General features: G+C 37.5%; 1 protein-coding gene across 1 annotated transcript in view; it reads right to left on the reverse strand.

Annotated features, from left to right (window-relative positions):
• Nucleotides 1-17252: 17252 nt before the first annotated feature.
• The window catches only part of LOC134471102 (vomeronasal type-2 receptor 116-like), a 40883-nt gene continuing 37735 nt past the window's right edge, over nt 17253-20400 (reverse strand). The window contains exon 7 of the mRNA XM_063229067.1: nt 17253-17387. Coding sequence (XP_063085137.1) covers nt 17253-17387 — 135 coding nt within the window. The remainder of the gene's footprint in view (nt 17388-20400) is intronic.

Raw genomic sequence — 20400 nt, forward strand, 5'->3', positions numbered from 1 at the left:
TCCATGTCCATACAATATTGGTTCAGAGCTAGAACACTTCCAAGTTCTATTAGGAAGGCAAAAACATTGAGTAGTGCAATTTTCAAGAAGAGCACATGAGGAATTGAAGTTGCAACACATGGAGTGAACATTTTAACAGCATTACCAGGTTTTTTAAGGGTGGTACTGCCCCAGTTTGGATAGTCTGCATATGTTACAATTTTGTTTGGAATATTAGCGGAAAAGGTGTCATTACTTCGAGAGGCAGGATCTTTGCATACTGGAATCAGATAGGACCCAAGAATTTATTTTATTTGTCTTTTGAGCAAGAGAAAAATGAGGGACATTAGCTCTTTTTGCCAGTTGAACACAAATCTTGTATTCCAATCTTTCCTGTAGGTAGAGGGAGTCTAGTCCCCATTGTGAGTTGCAAAACATATAGCAACAGAATACAAACAAGCATTAAAGAGTTCATTGTCAATTTGCTAAATACCACCACAAGATTTTCAGCAGTGGATTCCTCTTCAGATGCATGGAACAAGTCTTGCGCGGACTGGATCAGCACCTTTATACAACCCCAGGTCACTAGCCAAGCAGTTATCATCCTATGTCACTTCTGAGGTGGCCGGGTGAAACTGTGGAATTGGGTTGTGCAGCCCATGATTCCAACTCATTCTTTGCAGGCTGAATGCAATGAGCAGGAATCCACATAGGGTCTGTTGGGGGTAACATAGAAGCATCCCCTCCACAGGGGCACTGCTCCCTCACTGGCCTGGGTCTGAGAGTGTTTTGAAAGAAATGGAACCAACATAGATAAGGAGACTTGGAGAGAAACAGTAGAGGACAGCAGAAAGGAGAAGTAAGCCTTGGTAAGTGGTAAAACAATATCAGTGAAATCAGTTCCAAGGAGTCTAAGTGTATGAGCACATCCTCAAGGGATAAGAGAAGAAATAGCATTGATAATAGGAAATAAAGTACTACCAGGTGAGAGGTAAATGGAACCATTGAACAATAAATACCTTGATGTTCTAAATGGCAACAAGAGCCCCAGTGGGCAAAGGGGCTGAATGAAAAATGAGTAAGGACAAAAGGCAGTCTGTTGGGACTCGATCTGCCATAACTGTGGTGATTGTGTGAGCAATGCTCTGAAGGGCTTGCTGTAGAGAAGGAGAGATCACATCAGTGGGATCTGCATGACCCCATAAAACCTCAAATAAAGGAGCTATCTTTTGAGTGGTCAAAGGAAAATAGAGCCTTACTCAATTAAGGTAGAGATAGTAGAAGCAGCATACCCAGGAGGACCTGGAAGCCAGCCACATGGTGTTCCATCTGCTCACATCACAAAGGTTGAAGCAGCATCCTGCCAGAGATGCCAGGTGCGCAGGACAGAGATAGGAGCTTGAGACCCCACATGCAGCAGTTTTCCTATCTTTCCCAATCCTCCATAATGAGTCTTCCTCCTTCAGGATACCAAGGACAATAATCATGAATTTCTCACAAAAGCTGTACTAAATTATGCTCAGAGAACACATGGCCTGCCTTATTAAGAAGAAAAAGCAGTTCTGCCTTATATTTCTGTTGCACTTCAGACAGGGAATTCCTCACGACTTGACCAGGGATTTTCTGAAGAAAATGAAGTCAATACATAGGGGGTCCGTGTTCCACTCCAGAAACACAGTGAAGGCAAGTCACCTTCCACAGGAGATGTCTCTGCTCTTGAGCCCCCTGTTCAGGCACCAGATATTGATGTTCTGCAAGCAAAGGGAAAATAAAGTGTTGCACACACTAAGGGTCAGCAAAATAGCTGCCATCCAGCCAGCACAAACAAGTAGCTTTTATTGAGATAAAGAACACAGAAACTCAAATTGCACATGCTTAGATTATATAGCTTGTTTGCATTTTGTCTTTATTTGAACTCATGTTTTTACCTTGTAGTGGGAGAAATGATTCAAAGCCTGCACTTCTCCCCCAAAATTGTCTACCTGATGTGTCCAGGACAAAATGGAATCAGAGTGGCCTCTCTACATGACACAAAGAGTGTTCCACTCTGGCCAATTCTGCTAATCCTAACAAAATTTATGCTGCCACTCATCTCTCTGATATAATAGCGATGCCACTGTCTTTGTAAAATGTCTCTTATGTCCCAAGATATATATACAACACTACTCCTTAATTCCTAGAATCTATAAACAAGTAACTCTTGTCAATCTTTGGCATTAACTTTAAGTCATGATATACATTACCTCAATGACTTACATATGAATTCGAGGAAAACAGTGATAAAACCCCAACAATGGAACATATGATTCTCTATAAATATAGTGTACCAAAAAGTCATACTTTTGTCTGAAGACATCACAATATCTGAGCACCTGCTTAGTGTCAAGAGTATTGCCAGGCACTGGGGGAATGAGTCTGTGCCATATCCTCATCTTCCAGGTGGTTTAAACATATATCAAAATTATATAGAATTGTTCCTCAATGATATTGTATGATAAATTTTATGATGGAGATGTAAATTAGAAGCTGTGTGGTTTGGAAAGGAATTTTCTTGAAGAAGATTATATTTTTTCTGGGTCTACAAGAAATCAAAGTAGCCAAGTGTGGAGATATACACCTATAATCTCATCAACTATGTAGGAGAGGAGGGTCACAAGTTTGAGGCCAGCCTGAGACACTCAGTGAGAACACACCATGGTTCAATTCCCAGGAATAAAAAAGGAAAAGGAGATGGAAAAGGAAGAGGAGGAGGAGGAGGAGGAAGAGGAGGAGGAGGAGGAGGAAGAGGAAGAGGAGGAGGAGGAAGACAAAGAAGAGGAGGATGAAGAAAAAGAAGGAGAAAGTGAAAGGGAGATAAAAGTGAATAAACAAGTGGGATTGACGGACTTTTGGGAAGACACTGGGATTGTAAGAATCATGGAAATCATGTCTCTGAGATGTTGAGGACAAATTTTGGAATACAACAATATGAGGAAAAGAAAAAGGAGAGAAGTATTTTCCTGGCACTCAGCAAAGGTCTGAAGTGAGAATTTAAGTCCACATAGAGAGGGAACAGAAGGACCTTAATCCAAAAGAGGAATATGGTAAAGGGTACTTTTCTTCTCTGAGCCTCAACGTGTGGCATGGAAGGGGTGGCTCAATCATGCAGACATAAAATAATGACTGACAAACCCAGAGGCCTCCATAGAAAAACAGATCAGTGAACACTCCAAACTGCAGTGATTGATGAGATTTGTGGATCAGACATCCCCCAAGAGAAGGCAATTGGCCATTCCAAATTTTGGAAACTTGCCAACTGAGCTCAAAAGTTAGAGCAGCTCTGACTTGACATCATTTAGCAGTTGCCACTGACAGTTCAAATTCAAGCGGAGAAGTTCAAAGTAAAGGTGCTGAATCCAGTCTGGCAGGGAGCCAGGAGGTTCCCAGAGCACTGTGGGCAGAGCAACTCAGGTCCCAGTCTCAGAGCCAGAATACAGAAGCAGTCCTGAACTTCAGTGGAAGTAAGCTGCAGGCTTGCTGGGATTCTCCATTACACCACCATAATCATACGGCTGGTTTTCTGGGGTCAATCAACATGGATCTGGGCTCCATCTGCCCGATTTGCCCACCAATGACAGCAGAGACACACCTGCACTGATCTTTTTCTTTTTCTTAAAGGTTTCTCTACTTTTTGAATGTTTGCTCTTGTTTCTGTGGAGTGTGAATATTGTCTCTAGTTTTTGTTGTGCTGATGGTTTTGTCGGTTTTGTTCTGTTCTTGTTTCTGTTTCTTCCTTTTATTTAGCCAATGTAGCATAATTGTTCTAGTCAGTTGTTTCTTCTTCTATGTCAAGAATAAGATTGCCTGAGGGTCATATACAGTGCCATAGACCGAAGCCAAAGAACTAGAGGCTACTTCAAGTATGGTGCAACTTCTAACCCCCAATAAATTGAAGAGGTAGGATTTTGTAATGCACTCACTCAAAAATCAAAAGTCATCTACTCCTGGAAAACATGTCTGACAGTAGTCATTTACCAAGGGTCCTCAAATCAGCAATAGATCTACCTACCATAAGCAGTTTACAAACATCAATGCAGAAATTAAACCAAAAAAATAGGAAATGCGAAAACAAGGAGTAACATGCAACCCCAGATTTCCACCTCTTCAAAGGCAGATTCAGGGTCAATGAGGTGGACCAACTTCAAAACCACACATTTGGACTCTCTGAAGTGATAACATAGAGTGACAAAGCAGATGAAAGAGACTCTAGAAAAAGTCAAATCACAAATAATTTCTCAGATTACTACAGAGTTTACTGTTACTAAAGTATGTTTTTAGACCTGTGGTCATAGATCAGATAGATGAACATGCCTTAATTTTTAACCCTGTATCTTTGTAATTATAACTTGAAGCCCAACATTGGGATGCCTTCTACCTTTCCCTTATTTCCCAGAATTACTTTCACTTGTCTGGATCTCTTCTGGTTGCATGTGAATTTTATGATTGTGTTCCCCAGTTCTGTGAATAATGCTATAGTTAATTTGATGTAGATTGCATTAAATCTGTACATCAATTTTAGGATTGTGACCATTTTGTCAATATGAATTTTGACTTTCCAAGAATTCAGGCTACCTTTTATCTTATGTCCTCTCATATCTCTTTTCAGAGCACTTTACTTTGTGTTTTAGCAGTTTCCTACTTCCTTAGATAAATTCCTGAGTATATAATTTTTCTTGCTCTATTGTGAGTGGGATTCTGTTTCTAATTTCTTACTCAGTGAGTCCATTGTTGATGCAATTGAATGATATTTATTTTGTGTGTGTGATTTGAATCCGGCTACACTACTGAGTTTTGTTATTACTCTACATCTCTTTAAATAGAATCTTTTAGGTCTCCTATGTAGTGGAAAATGTCACTTTGAATTGGTGATAATTGGACACCTCTTCCTGTCTATAGGTTTTTTCTTTCTTTCAAGATAGTTCTGAAAACATTAACCACAGAAATTATAGAAAAGAGGAACAAAAGGAAAAACATAGGAAAAGAATAATTATTTGCTAACTAGAACAGCAAAACTCTGCCAAGAGACTTCTATAATTAATAACAAATTTTTCAGTGGCATAGCTGGGTACAAAGTCAATAAGACTACTGTACACAAATAACAAATTCTCGGAGAAAGAAATTAAGGAAATCACACCATTCATATCAAAACAACATAGTATCAAAAAAGAAATGAATAGGAATAACTAATAAATGAAGTAAAATATCTACACAGTGAAAGTTACTGTAGTATGAAAAATAAAATTAAAGAGAAATTCAGAAGATGAAAAGATACCACTTGATGATGGTTAGCAAGAACCAACATAGCGAAAATTTCCATACTACCAACACTGTTTTACAGATGAATGCAGTCCCAACCAACAATATATCTCACAGATCTAGAGAAAACATTCCTAAAAATCATGTGGAATCATAGGAGATCTATAATAGCAAACACAATCCAGGGCAACAAATTGCAAGTAAGGAGGCCTCAAAATCTCTGACTTCAAATCATGCTACAAAGTTCCTATAATAAAATCAGCATGATACTGGCAAAAAAATAGACCTGATATTCAGTGGAAAAAAAACAGAAGATAAAGCATGGCTACCAACACACTTGTACAAATTATGTTTGACAAAGTGACAAAATAGTTTTACTGGAAGAAAAATACTCTTTAAAAAGTGTTGGAAAATTAGGCTTTCCTCCTGGTGAAAACTTAAAAGTAGGGAAATGCTTTTCAGCCTGCACTAAACTAAAGTCAAAATTGATTAAAGATCTAACTAGTAAGACAGAAACACAAAACCTACTGGAAGACAAAGTAGGTAAGAAATCTCGAGGCCATAGGGCTAAGCAAGTAGTTCATCCTTAAATATTTACAGTATCCAAATGGAACATCATGTTTTGTGACTCAGTCTTGAAGCAAGAATGAGACAAAAATTCTCCATGTGGCCTCTTTGACAACATACGCCTAATGATGTATTGCCAGAAAAATAATTATTGATGAAATATTCTCAAAAATGTTTATTATAACTGCATTGCGTTCTAGTGATAGTTCTGTGAAATAATGAAATGCTACTGTGCTTATAATTTTATTTCCTGATGACTACATAAAAGATTAATGGAAAAAGTAAAAATAGTTCTATATCACATTCTTGAAATTTTCACAGATTATTTTTGATAGATTAACTTTAAGAGTTAATAGTTATTGCACTCAACAAAGTACTGATAAATATGCTATCAATAAATTATTGAAAATAATTTACAACATTAAAACTGGAATGTCATTGAATAAAACATGTTCAAAATAGAAAGACTCAGTGATGACTCAATAGTTTCCAATGGATTAATTTTATTTAACTGCAATCAGATGACTTCTACACTTTCTGATGGAAATAATACTTAGTAGGGTGTTTTCTTTGTTGCCTAAGATAAAGCACTACTAATAATATCTGTTTTTGTGGAGCTTCCCAAACTGTATTACTTCACAAGTAAATGATTCATCAGTTAACTCAGGACAGTACTAACAGCAGTTTCATTTACACAGGTCTATATATGCTTTGTGAAAGGAGGAAATTCTTATGAATATGTTAGCTTAGGAAACACAGTAAAGTATCATGCACAGCAGCATAAGGAAGATGGATAGTATTCATGAGGTGTTATTTGTTATAAAGTGTTATTTTACATGTGTTTAGAGAAAATGAGGAATTTAGCTCAACTAACAATGAACATCTGGGAATAAGAGCTGTGAACAGAAGATAAATACAAAATTTAGAATAATGATAATTTCACTTCATCACTAGACATGGAACATTGGGTGATGTGTGCAGATTAGAAGTACACCAACATTCAGAAAAATCACTGCCTCCAGAAGTCTGTAATATTTCTGGCCTATTGAAGACCCCTTGGAGAAGAGACTGGCGGACACCACTCTGAGTCTCACTGTCCTCACATCTGTTGTCCCTGTGCTCTTTGTGAAGCACTGAGACACTCGCACTGTCAAGGCTCTCAGCTATACACTGCTAATCTCCCTCACCCTCTGTTTCCTCTGCACCTTGCTCTTCATCGGCCCAACACAGCCAGCTGCATCCGTCAGCAGAACATATTTCCAGATGTCTTCACTGTGGCTGTTTCCACTGTCTTGGCCCAAATCATTTCTGTGGTGCTGGCCTTTAAGGTCACTGCCCAAGGCAGAAGGATGAGGCAGCTGCTGGTACCAGGGGCATGAAACTACATCATCCCCATCTGCTCCCTGGTCCAGCTCACTCTCTGTGGAGTCTGGATGGGGACAAACCCGCCCTATATTGACAATGATCTCCACTCTGAGTATGGCCACATCATCATCATGTGCAACAAGGGCTCCCTCACTGCCCTCCACTGTGTCCTGGCATACCTGGGCTCCCTAGCCCAGCTCTGCTTCAATGTGGCTTTTCGGGCTAGAAATCTTCCTGACACCTTCAATGAAGCCAAATTTCTGACATTCAGCATGCTGGTGGTGTTTGGCAGTGTGTGGGTGACTTTCCTTCCCATGTATCACAGCAACAAGCGGAAGGTGATGGTGGCCATGGAGGTCTTCTCCATATTGGCCCCCAGTGCAGGGCTGCTGGGCTGCATATTTGTCCATCAGTGCCTCATTATTTTGTTACAAACAGGAAGAAATACTTTTCATGGATTGAAAGGCAAAATAAATTCTGGAAGAAAGAGATCTTAAGTTTATAACAATATTTTTCTTAAGTATTTAAATGGTATGTGTTAAATCTGTACTACTTTTCTATCAGAAAATACATGACAATACAATACTTAGTTCAATTAAGATGTGAACTTTTTCCTTCGCAGTATGATAGACAATATCAATTATAATGATCCCTTTTTCACTTTGAATTTTAGTATGAATTTTTCTTCTTCTTATTAAAGCTGCAATGTGTCAAGTTATTAAGCTTTATATTTTTAAATTTTCTGTAAAGAGAAAAAAGGAAAACAGAAAAAAGGGTAAAAATAATACAGAATTTCAAATAAATTAAGAAATTACTAGTTGATAAATTACATGTCATCTTAGAAATAGTTTTTAAAGTTATAAAACTAAAGCATAAAATGTGGACATTCAAACAATGAGTGCAAAAAGTTCCGCAGAATGATCTAACAAAAACTTAGTAATATGATTTTCTATGTTACACACTTTACCGCACATGCTGTTATATCCTTTAGAGCATTTTATTTCCCTCTGTTTTTTTACAAATAGTTTTTACCCATTTGGAGTTTATTACTCCTACAGTTCTTATTACTTTTTACAGTAGAGACACAATGTAATATTTATAAATATGATTCTTATTTATTTCGCTTAAGAGGATAGTTTCCAGTTGCCTCCATTTACCTATGAGGGTCTCAGAGTTTTCTTTTTCAGAGCGGAGTTGTATTCCATTATATAAAAATACCATATCTTTTTTATACACTCTGAAGTTAATGTGTATTTTGCCTGTTTCTAAGATTTAGCTATTAAAAATTGTGCTGTTATAAACAAGGCTGTACATATATCACTGTGGTGATATTTTCAATTTTGTGTCACAACATCTATGAGGTAAATTTGGGCAACAAAGGCAAAGCAGTAGATATCTCAATTCCTGACTTTAAATTGTACTACAAAGCAACAATGATAAAATCAGCATGGTACTAGCAAAAAAGTAGGTAGACCTGAGGACCAATGGAACAGATTAGAAGATACAGACACAACTACAAAGACATCAGCCACCTGATATTTGATAAAGGGGCTAAACATGTTCACTGACAAAAGGATCACCTCTTTAATAAGTGATGTTGGAAAAATTGGTTTTCTGGATGTCAAAGACTGAGACTAGATCCATGCCTATCACCATGCACAAAAGTAAAGTAAAAATGGGTCAAGATGTAAATATTAGGACAGAAACACTGAATCTACTGGAAGACACGGTAAGTATAAATTTTGGAGACATAGGGGTAGGCAGAGAATTCATGAGCAAGTAGGACGTGAAACACTTCAAAAATCAACAACTGGAATCTTGTACTATTGACAAGTTTCCGCACTTCAAAAGAAATCACCAACAGAATGAAAAGAAAACCTACAGAATGGGAAAAAATTTTAGCCAGCAACCCCTGAGACAAAGGGTCTATATCCAGATCATATAAAAATGGAAAAACCTCAAGACCCCCAAATTCAAAGACTCTGTCGAAAATGGGCATCCGAGATGAACACATAGTTCTCAGATGAAGATATACAAATGTCAATAAATGCATGAAGAAATGTCCCCCATCACTGGTCATTCGAGAAACGCAAATTAAAACAGCATTGAGATTTCATCTCACTCCAGAAAGAATAGCTGACATCAAGAAATCACCTGATAACAAATGTTGGTGAGGCTGCAGGGAAAAAGGAACACTGCTCCACTGTTGGTGGGAGTTCAGACTGGTGCAACCACTATGGAAATCAGTATGGAGATTTCTCAGAAGACTAGAATTGGATGTTGCATTCAATCCAGCTATTTCCCTCCTGGGTATTTTCCCATAAATACTGAAAATTTCATATCACAGTGATATATGTGTACTCATGTTCATAGCAGCACAGTTTGTAATATCTAAATCTTGGAAACAACCAAAATGTCCATCAACCATAGAGTAGATGAAAAAGATGTGATTTTTATATTATTATGCTTTAATATATGCTTTCATATTATTATGCTTTGATTGTTTTATTTATGTTGTCTTGTGTTTCCTTTGGCAAGCTTACATTTTACGATTTTCTAGTATGTCATCTTCTGCATATATATTACTGCATGTTAATAAAAACTAATGCATTTTTAAAAATTTTTCTTTATTTTCAAGGAGAGCCATACCTTTACATTTTTAATTTTTCTCATGAGATTTTATGATAGATAACAATTACATTCATTTTTGGGAGAATCAAAGTTGTGATAATTTGATTCATTTTCTCCAGTTAATATTTCCTTTGATTATTTTCCAAATCCTTTCCAAATCATTTCTTAAATGTCTACATCCCTATTTCTTTTATGAGTCTTTCACTGTGCTGTTGATACACACACATATATATGTATATTCATATATATATATTCATATATATGCAGTAAATGTTTCATAACTTGTGTGGAATTAGGTTATGTGTATTGCACCTCTAATTCCTTTTTATATCCCCTTTCCCTCTCCTGACTGCCCCTTCCATCGTTTCTTGATCCCCTCCCCATTTGAGAAGAAACTGTATCCCTTTTTCCTCTTACCTATCTTTATTTTTGTTTGTTCTCTTATACAAGAGGAATTATGTAATATTTAATATCAGGTGTCTCCTTTATTTCATTTAATCTTATGGACTCAAGGTTTATTCGCTTTTCTACAAATGACTCAAGTTTATCTTTCTTTGTGGCAGTGTAGTTCTCTGTCACATGTAAACACATGTAAAAACCATATTTCTTTGACCATTCATCTGTTGGTGGGCACATAGGATTCTTTCAGGGTTTATCTGTTATCAGTTCTGTGGCACCTAAACATAGGTGTTCATGTGTCACTGTACCATGATGACTTTCTCTCTTTTGAGATGATACCTAGAAGGGAAATAACAGTGTTAAGTGGAACTTCAAGTGTTAGATGTTTGAGGAGCCTGCATAATGGTTTCCACCATTGATGTAACAGTGAACTTTCTCATCATAAATGAGGAAGATTGATTTTCCCCCACAAACTTTCCAACATTTATGATATTTTTTGTCTTTTTGGACAGGGTTGCACTATGAAGTTCAGGCTGGCCTTGGGCTCATTTTGTAGCTTCAATTGGTCTCAAACATGTAACAATTCTCCTCAGCCTCCCCAGTGCTGGGTTTACAGGAGTGCATCACCATGCCTGGCTCAACATTTATGATGTTTTGATCTTAAGTGATAGTCATTCTTACTAAGATAAAATTACAGTGTTGTTTCAATTTGTATTTCCTGAATGACAAAAGATTCTGAGCATTTTACCCATGTTCTTATTGGCCAGTACAAGTACCTATTTGTTTCAATTGCCCATTTTGTGTGAATACTTTATTTTATTTTATTGTTTTATTCTATTTTTTGAGACAGCATCTCTCCATGTAGTTCAGGCTGACATTGAATTCCTGATGGAGCCTAGGCTGGCCCCAAATTTGCAGTGATCCTCCTGCCTCAGTCTCTGCACGCTGAAATTACAGACATGAACCGCAATGCCTAGCAAATCTTTTATTTTATTTTAGATTTTCTCTCTTGCTCTCACTATTTTTCTTCCAACAGATGGGTAGCTGGCACAATTTTTCCTTTCTCCGGTGCTGGGTTTCATCTTTACTCTTTTGATTATCCATTTTTTGTACAGGTGTTATTCATTTAGATATAATCCCATTAATGATTCTAGAAACTATTCTTTATGTAATTGTGGTTCTGTTCAACAAGTAGAAGCATATTGCAATGTCTTCAAGTGTTTTACTTATTTTATCTTTTAGCAGATTCAGTGTTTTCACTTTATATATCAGTCTTTAGTCACTTTCTATTTGTTTATACTGCAAGATTAGAGATCTGAGTTGAGATTCATTCTTCTTCACTTTGAAAACCAGTGTTCCCATTAGCATTTTTTTTAGAAAGGCTATCTGTTCTTCAGCATTTATTTGTAAGTCCATTTTTAAATATCAGATGCTAAATGTAAATACTGTTTCTGTGTCTTCTGTTTTATACTAGTACCCTTGTACTTTTTAAATGTTTGAACAGTACTGTGACATTAGTAATTTTATTGGTATTACATTAAACTCTCTCATCCATATGGATACATTTTGTAATCTGGCTATTTTTGCAAAATTACTTCAGTTTCCCAGGATGGAGACTGTCTTCCATTTTTAAGTCCTCTTCAGTATCTTTCTTAAAAGAGGTACAGTTTTCACTATAGTTTTTTCACCTTTTGGATTAGCTTGGCTCTTGTGTATTTAATTTTTTTAGTAAACATGAGAGGGATTTCTTTTCCCGATTTCTTTGGCAATAGGGTCATTATGAGTTACAAAACTGTTACAGATTTTGGGTGGTTGATTTTTTATCCTGATACTTTGCTGAATTTATTTATTAGCCCCATGCACCTTCTGATTATGTTTTCTTTGTCTTCTATAAAAACATTGAAAACATTTGATTTCAAGTAATTATCCTGAAAAAGTCTCCTTTCCTATGCCTGCAAATGAAGCTCTGAGAAGCTGTGTATTTTTGAGGCATCTCATCATCTTGCTTTCTCTTTTTATTGTGCTGATTGTTTGAGCTGAGTTGGACAAAAGCTCTTCCAGAGGAGTAGAGAACTTTACGACTGCATGGTAGACTGCGAACAGTACCTATCAATACCCAAGGGCCATTACTGATTGATGTAGAGTTTAAAGCATGTTTAGTGTGTTTTCTGCTCTCAGTGTCCAGAAATACAAAGGATTTACCAATGACAGAGAAAGAGATGGGAGATGGAGGAAATGAGAAAAAATGAGCAACTGAGAGGATCAAAAGGTGACCAAAAGGAGCTAAGGCAAAAAAAGGAAGAATAAGTGAACGAAAGGTAGAAAGAAAGAAATTTTTATAATTTTTTATACGCATAAAAATTGTGGAGTGAGGAATGTCTTGAAAGTGTGTACATACAGATTGTAGGTGATATGGCTTGTGTCTAGATCTCCTCCAAAAACCTTATGCCAGAAATAGGATCTATTTATAGATGGCTGGATTTATGAGTATGAATGTAGATTAATGTGGAATACTTAAGTAAGACTGTGTGGTACTCAGTTAGTCCACTGCCTGGAATTAGCATGGTTCTGGGTTTGTTTAATGGATTTGTGGAAGATGCAAGCTCCATTCTGTGTGTGTGTGTGTGTGTGTGTGTGTGTGTGTGTGTGTGTGTGTTTTCCCCAGAAGGCTTGTAGCACAGGTAGAATAAAATGGAAATGAAAGCCTGCTGCTGATTGCTGCTTTGATGCCTTCTGCACGGCACATCGTAGGTTGTTTCTCCTCTGTGGTGATGCTCCGTTTTTGATCATGGCTAATTGGAGTTGTATATGCCTGGCTTATCTGCATATCAAATTCTCTTTCCCTATCAGGAAAGTTTCCTGCCATGATGTCTGTGAACGTTATTAAATATCATTTGTGGTATCTCTTCCTTTTTCATTCATTCATGCACTTTTTAAAAAAATTTTATTTAAGGAGAAAAAAAAGCAGAGTAAGGGTACAAGTTATACAGATTTACAGAAAGAAATAAACAGTAGGAAATCACTAGTTAATGGATTACATACTGTCATCTCAGAAATAATTGTTCAAGTCACAAAGCCAGAGCCTGCAAAGTGGAAATTCCAACAGTGAGACAGCAAACAGCTCTGTTCAATGATCCAATAAAACTCAGTGATATTATTTTCTATCTTATACACTTAAACATACATGCAGTTATATCATTTAGAGCACTTTCTTTTCCTCTCTTTTGTACAACGACAATTACACATTTTGGGTTTTGTTACTCCCACAGTTCTTATTACTTTTTTGGAAGGGAGTAGAACCAAATGTGACATAACAGAACAGAGTCAATCAAATCAAAAAGGTGGACATAATAGATAATGTAAAAGCATAATACAAGGTGATCAATAATGGATACCATAATGCCTCCCGCTATCTCTAATAGAATTGCCTATATCATCAGTTATAATAAAATTGAACAAAACAGTAAAGAACAAAACCGACAAAACCAAAACATTGGAGACATTGTAGGTCTTGTGAGATTCATTATGACGCCCATTCATGCACTCTTACCTTATTCTTCTTTTTCTCATCTAGCAGCTGTTGAATTGATTTATCATGGTCCCTTGCTATTTTTTTTATTTAAAAGGAAAAAGAGAAAAAAAGCAGAACAAAACAAAACAGTGTAAGGGTACAAGTAATTCAGAACTACAAAAAAAAAAAAAAAAAAAAAAAACAGTAAGTTATCACCAGTTAATAGATTACTCGCTATCATCTTAGAAACAGTGTTTCAGGTCACAAGATCAAAGCACACAAAGTGAACATTCAAACAGTGAGACTGCAAACAGTTGTGTTCAGTAATCCAATCAAAAATATTAATATGATCTTCTATGTAACACACCTAAATACTCTTGCTGTTGTATCCTTCTTGGCACTTTTCTTTCCCTCTCTTTATTACAACAAAATTTACACATTTTGGGTTTTATTGCTCCCTTAGATCTTATTACTTTTTTTGTAAGGAGAAATTTTTCTTTCTTGATTTCTAACTGAAAGCCTGTCTTCATTATCTCAGATCCTGTCTTTGTAATGGCCTAATCTCCTTTCAATACTTTGAATAGAATTTTATTCTCCAGAACATCTGCTTTGTGGACTCTATTTCTTTCATACATTGACCTTTCATAATTTTTTAAAATTCATCTAATTTTTTGTCTGTAACTGATTTAGTGTCACTAAGTATAGTCTTTATCTGAGAGACTGTTTCTGATTTCACTTTTTCCAGAGCCTCATTCAATTGCTTTGATGTTATCATTTCAGAGAGGCCAGGTGGGAGGCTTTTGGATTGTCCTGCTTCAGGACCCCTTGGATTTGCCTTTGTTGAACTTTAGTTTAATTCCTGTGGTGATGCTTATAAATTACCTTGGTGTTTTGCTTTATTGCTAGTGTTTAGGGTCCCTAGATTATTTCTATTTCTCTGAGGTATCTTCCAGGTGTAGCTGGTTTTTGGGTTTTGAGTCTGTTGGAAGATCTCACCTCTTCAGTTTGCTGGAGATAAGAAGTTGTTGCTCATATGGCCTCGTCCCCGGTTCTTTAGACTTGTACCACAGTATTATCTGTGACCCTTAGTCAAATTCATGACTAGTCAAAGTCATAGAATGTCAGGACCAATAGCTGTTTTGAGCAATTATGTCCATTTTTGGTACAGTGGTATGAATAGCATCAAACATCTAGAAAATGAGAAACTGAGATAACACTTAATTTGCTACTTTTAACCATATGAACTAGATTTGTGGTTATATAACACAATCAAACACATACTGGAAAATTACATGCAGCACATGAGTCAATTGTGCACTCAGGGTTAAAATTTAAAATGAATTAAGCACAAAATAGAGAAGTGGAAGAATAAGAGATTATAAACAGGCTCAGAAGAAAAATAGGATCATGCCAACTTTGGGAAGATGTTGCAGAAGCCTGAAGCAAAAGAGAAAAGGGAGAAGTGAATGAAAGGACAAATTAGAAACACAACAACACAGAGTCTAGGAACCACACTCACACCCATGAATGCAAAAACAAGATCAAATAACAAAGGAGAAAGGGGGGAAAGAGAAAAAATCCACTTCCAGTGGTCTCTACCACTTGTGAAGACCATGTCTCGATTTGTTCAGATCTCTCCCGGTAAGCCAGCAGTAGCTTCATTGTGGGATTGTGAATACTCTCAGCAGGTCTGCCTTGAGACCAGAGTCTTTGGACTTGCCACTGTCCAAGCAGTTTTCATGGGTCTGAACCCAGCTGGGAGCCACTAGATGGAAGTGGCAGCAGTTCTGGGTTCTGAGCTCAGTCAGTCCATCTCCAAGATGGCCCCTGGTTAATTGTGCTCTCCCGAGGGTAGACTAAGTGCTCTGCACTTACTGCCAACCAGTGCAGTCCCTCACATCTGCTGCTCCCCTGCACCACCATGTCTCTTTGCAGAGGCCTCTGGGGTCACCACTGTCAGCATCACACTGGGTCTGCAAGTTTGAACTGCTCCTCTTGTGCAGTGAGTCCTGTCTCAGGGAGAGAGCACTGTCAGCTGCTTTCTTTTTCACTGCAGTTTCTCCCTTTCCTTTCTCTGTGAGCTTCAGTTTGCATTTCTGATTTTTCCTGCGTTCAGTGGACCCACTTCCCTCCTTCTTGTATTTCTCAAAATACTATATTCCAGTCTGGATGGTGACTCTCAGAAAGGTTGTTGTCTCTGTTGTTTACTGCTCCACCATGTTGGTCTCTAGTTGTCCAGTCTAGTGGTGCTTAAAAGAAAATACTTAGTCTTACTGTCCCAGTATTACTCGGTATGTTAGAACCCCTATTGAATGAACAGCAATTTCATTATCTCATAGTTTTCTCTAAGTTCCTAAATTCTCTAAATTTCTCTAAATTCTTCAGGTCACAATACCTCTGTGTGGGATGTTTAGATGTGACCACAAAACTGTTGGTTTCATGCTTTTAGTCCATTCTTCCATAGCTTTGGTGGATTCATGAAGGAGACATTTCTATTAATATTATTTTCAACCTTGTTCATTCATTTTGCTCCTTCTGCTATTCTTCTTCTTCTTCTTCTTCTTCTTCTTCTTCTTCTTCTTCTTCTTCTTCTTCTTCTTCTTCTTCTTCTTCTTCTTCTTCTTCTGTTCTTCTTCTTCTTCCTCTTCTTCTTCTTCTTCTTCTTCTTCTTCTTCTTCTTCTTCTTCTTCTTCTTCTTCTTCTTCTTCTTCTTCTTTTTCCTTTCTTCTCTTCCTCCTCTTCCTTCTCTTCTTTTTCTTCCTCCTCATTGCTCTCTTCTTCTTCCTCCTTCTTCTCCTCCTTCTTCCTTTGGCTATCTAGAATTCTCAATTCAAGTTTATATAAATGCCTTTCTTTAAACCTGGTAATTTCAACAGCAACAGTTTTTTCCCTGCATTTTCTGCTTTTTTCCTTACCTTCTTTTCAAGCCTCAGAAATTCTTCCTGTGTTTCTTCTTCTGTCTGTACCTTTCTAGTAGTAATTTTAGTTTAAACTGGTATTGTTGCTCTTTCTGCTGTTTTTTCTCTCTTCCTCTTTTTTTAAACTTAGATTTGTATTTCATTGACAGCTGTATACATTTCTGTTTTATCCAGTCTTCAATCATCACCTTGTTTCTTTTTTCTTCCTCTTTTTGCTTTGTATTACCTTCTGGTTTATTATGAAAAGGCACAGGAATGGTGTCTATCTTCTCTTTTAACATGAAAATTTTCTGCTCCTTTTACTGCTTTGTAGTTTTCCAATTGTGAATAGACTTTCTTCTTTCTCCTAAAGCCAGAAAATTTTGATACCCTTTCTCATGCTTTTGAACTGTATTCTGTGTTCTTCTGGGAAGTTGTTCTAGAACTCCTGTTTTAAATCTGGGCTTCCCTTTATGTTGGTGTCTCACCTTTACAAAGTTCTCTTAGTCATAATTATCCGAGCAACCCTGTCTCCCTCTTGTTTGTTGAAGGAATTTTTCAAAATCTATCACAGTTTCTGGAAAAGCATTTGGTGTCATTTTATTTGTTTATTTATTTGGTCTCATTTTATCTACAGGAACTTTGCTTGAAATTGATATGAAAGTTTTCTCTGTTTCTGAATTTCCCAAAGCCAATGAGTCAATTTTGCTTGATGTGACACTCAATTCATTATTTCTTCTTTTCTCTTTCGTAAGCCCACATATATCATTCTTTGCTCTTCTTTAAAAGTGTTAATTGCATAATGCCACTTTGAACCACCTTTTATCTCACTGTGTTTTATGAGAAAGCAATCAAGTGATTTCACAACATGATAAGAAGGTTAAGCACAATGAAGGATGAGATGTGCCAAGAAAGATAATACACTTGCATAACATTCCTTACAGCAGGTTTATTATAAATATTTCAGTATTAAGTACTATTGTGAGTATCTGCATAATTTATCAATTTTTTCATAAGTATACATGTGTATAAAAACCATATGTGGTATATATATATATATATATATATATATATATATATATATATTTGTGTTTGTATTTGTGAGGTATTACTACTCATTATGGGAGATACATATTAGGAACATGGAATTTTATCTTGTGCAGACATGTAAATGATACTCTATTTTTGTTCTGATAGAGAAGCAAAGCATTCCTGTCTGGCTACTCACAACAGGAAAAAAAGGCCGAAGCTTTCTGAGAAGAGGCACATGGCTGAGCAATTTGCCAAATGATGAGTTTCATCTACATTTCCCAAGAGCAACCACTGATCCAACCCCATTTCTAAATCAAACATATTCTTTAAAACTTTCTGTCTTTGCCACAGGACAATAATTTTGTATCATATAGGGAGTGATTCAGCCTCAAAAACAGTAAACCTGAAACAGGTATACAATTTTGAAAGGAAAATATATACTTTAGAATGTTTGGGATTTAATATAGAACACACTGAATGGACCAGTGGTAATGGATATAGAGTAGAACATATTTTCAAAGGGTAAATAGTACATGGGCCTCCTCAGGCAGTCAGCATTAGGAGGAAAGCACCATCTGGGAATTGGAGAGACTTTCTCAACCATTTGATTATATGTAAGTAATGGTAGACTTTTTGTATTCTCCAAGGTATATTTGCTTGTCAGTTTTTAAATGCATCTCAGCTGAAGTCTTTGGATTCAGAAAGAATTATATTTTCCTGGAAGTAAAAGTGTCAGCCTTACACATATCAAGGTCTCCATTGTGTTGCTAATTGGGGCCATTATACCTGATGCAAAATGGCTCTGTTTTACATTACATTCAGTGCCTGAAATGTTTCTTTTCCCTAGATCTCTGCTGCAACTCCCACCCACCTCTCTGATTCACATCACTAAAAAATATGAACTTTTGGACTTGTGACCTTTTATTCTACAGATATCATTGGTCATCCTAGAGCACTTCAACTGCAGAATATTGTGCTCGTCTATCTTTTGGATCCATGTGTCATATTTCTGTGTAGGAGACTTGAACCATCTCCAGAGGTTTTGGAAGTTAATTGCTGGTAAAAATGCCTGTTAATATATTCCTGTGTGATCCTTTGTTTATATGTGCAAAAAGGATAGCAAAATACAGATAGCATTCATTCTATCTATTTTGTGTCACACAATGCAATGTAATTAGAGACTGTCATGGTTTATGTCTGTATCCCTCAGGCCTCATGAGTTTGCATTGTGTATTTGTGATTGGTTCATTTTCCAGTGCTTGGATTGATTGTGTCAGTGCTCCACCCACATAGAGGTGGAGCCAGGATGTGATGTAATGGCAGGAAGAAGGTGTGTCTTGCTTTGTTGCTGGTTCCAGCTTATTGTTTTGCTGTTTGCAGCCACCATGAACTATGGCCCAGCCATGCCCACCTCCCTGGGAGCCAACTGAGTGTGGACTGAAACCTCCAAAAACTGTAAGAAATAAACCTTTCCTTTCCCAACTTGGGCATCAGGTATTTTGTCTCAGCGATGAGCATAAAGTAACTAAGACAGAATTTGGTACCAAAGAGTGGGGTCATTTGCTCTGACTATATCTGACCCTGTTTTTCGAGAGGCTTTGGAAATGGCTTGTGAGCAGGCTTTGGAAAGGTTTGGACATGTCTCCTGGTTGCATAGAGCTGGAGCATCTTAGGCTATTCTGTAGAGGAGATTCTAGTCAGAGCTCCAGAGACCAGAAGGCTGATAGAAAACCTCATGGTAAAGAGCAGGCTTGGGAGGTTTCTGCTAAGAAGGACTGCATTGGGGGTTGGACTCCACATCATGTGTGTTATGGCTTGGCAGAAAGTTTGTCTGCATTTTGCTCATGCCTAGAGACTTTGCCTGAGACTGAGACAAAGGGCAATGGACTGGTTAATCTTGAAAAGAAAATTAAAAAGCAATAGAACATTGAGGCTGTGGCATGGCTACTGTTGGGGCTTTTAGACAGCTTTATGTTTGGAATCAAGAGCAAAGAGCCTAGCAGGATAATTTGCAATGCTGTGAGATTGGCCAGAAGGAAAATTCCAGGAAGGCTGTGGATTGAAAAGACAGAGTTGAGATTTTGATTCCTGAGGGGAAACAGAGAGATAAGAAAGATGGCCCCAGGGCATCCCAGGAAGCGGGTCCCCACTCTGGGCAGCCTCACTGTAAAGGTGAAAGAATTTGCTCTGAGGAAAAAGCTGCAGACTGCCATGCTCCAGAATGCAACAGAGGCCACCTGAGGTTCCAAAATGGTGACAGAGGCCACATGAGGTTCAGAATGGCGACAAAGGCCATATGAGGTTCCAGAATGGTGGTAATGTAGAGAAGCTTTTTCTCACAATCAGGTAAACAGAGCCCTGTAATCCAGGCAACTGGCTCCTACAGCCAAGAGAGAGAAAGTCTGGCTACTGTGCCAGCTAGCAGCAAACCTTGGAAGCATCCACAAGGTGCTGATTTTTAGGTGCAAGGAAAATGCATGAATTCTGAGAGTAAGACGGCTTCCACCTCGATTGCAAAGGGCATGGCTGGCCAAGCAGTGTGCCCCTGAGAAGGCAATTTGTGAAGATGTAAGTGTGAAGCCAAAGGTGCAGTGGAGACCCCAGCAGTTTGGAAAAGCCAGGAATGTGGATGATCCAAGGAAAGCTGCAAAAAGCAAGCAGAGAGGATTTAAGAGAAGCTGCAGGAGTTGAATTTGCCAGAAGTGCCCTGGGGGTGAAATCACC

This window comes from Cavia porcellus, unplaced genomic scaffold, assembly GCF_034190915.1.
Source record: "Cavia porcellus strain 051 isolate PalLab524CR breed Dunkin Hartley unplaced genomic scaffold, mCavPor4.1 scaffold_17, whole genome shotgun sequence".
In the NCBI taxonomy this organism is placed as follows: Eukaryota; Metazoa; Chordata; class Mammalia; order Rodentia; family Caviidae; genus Cavia; species Cavia porcellus.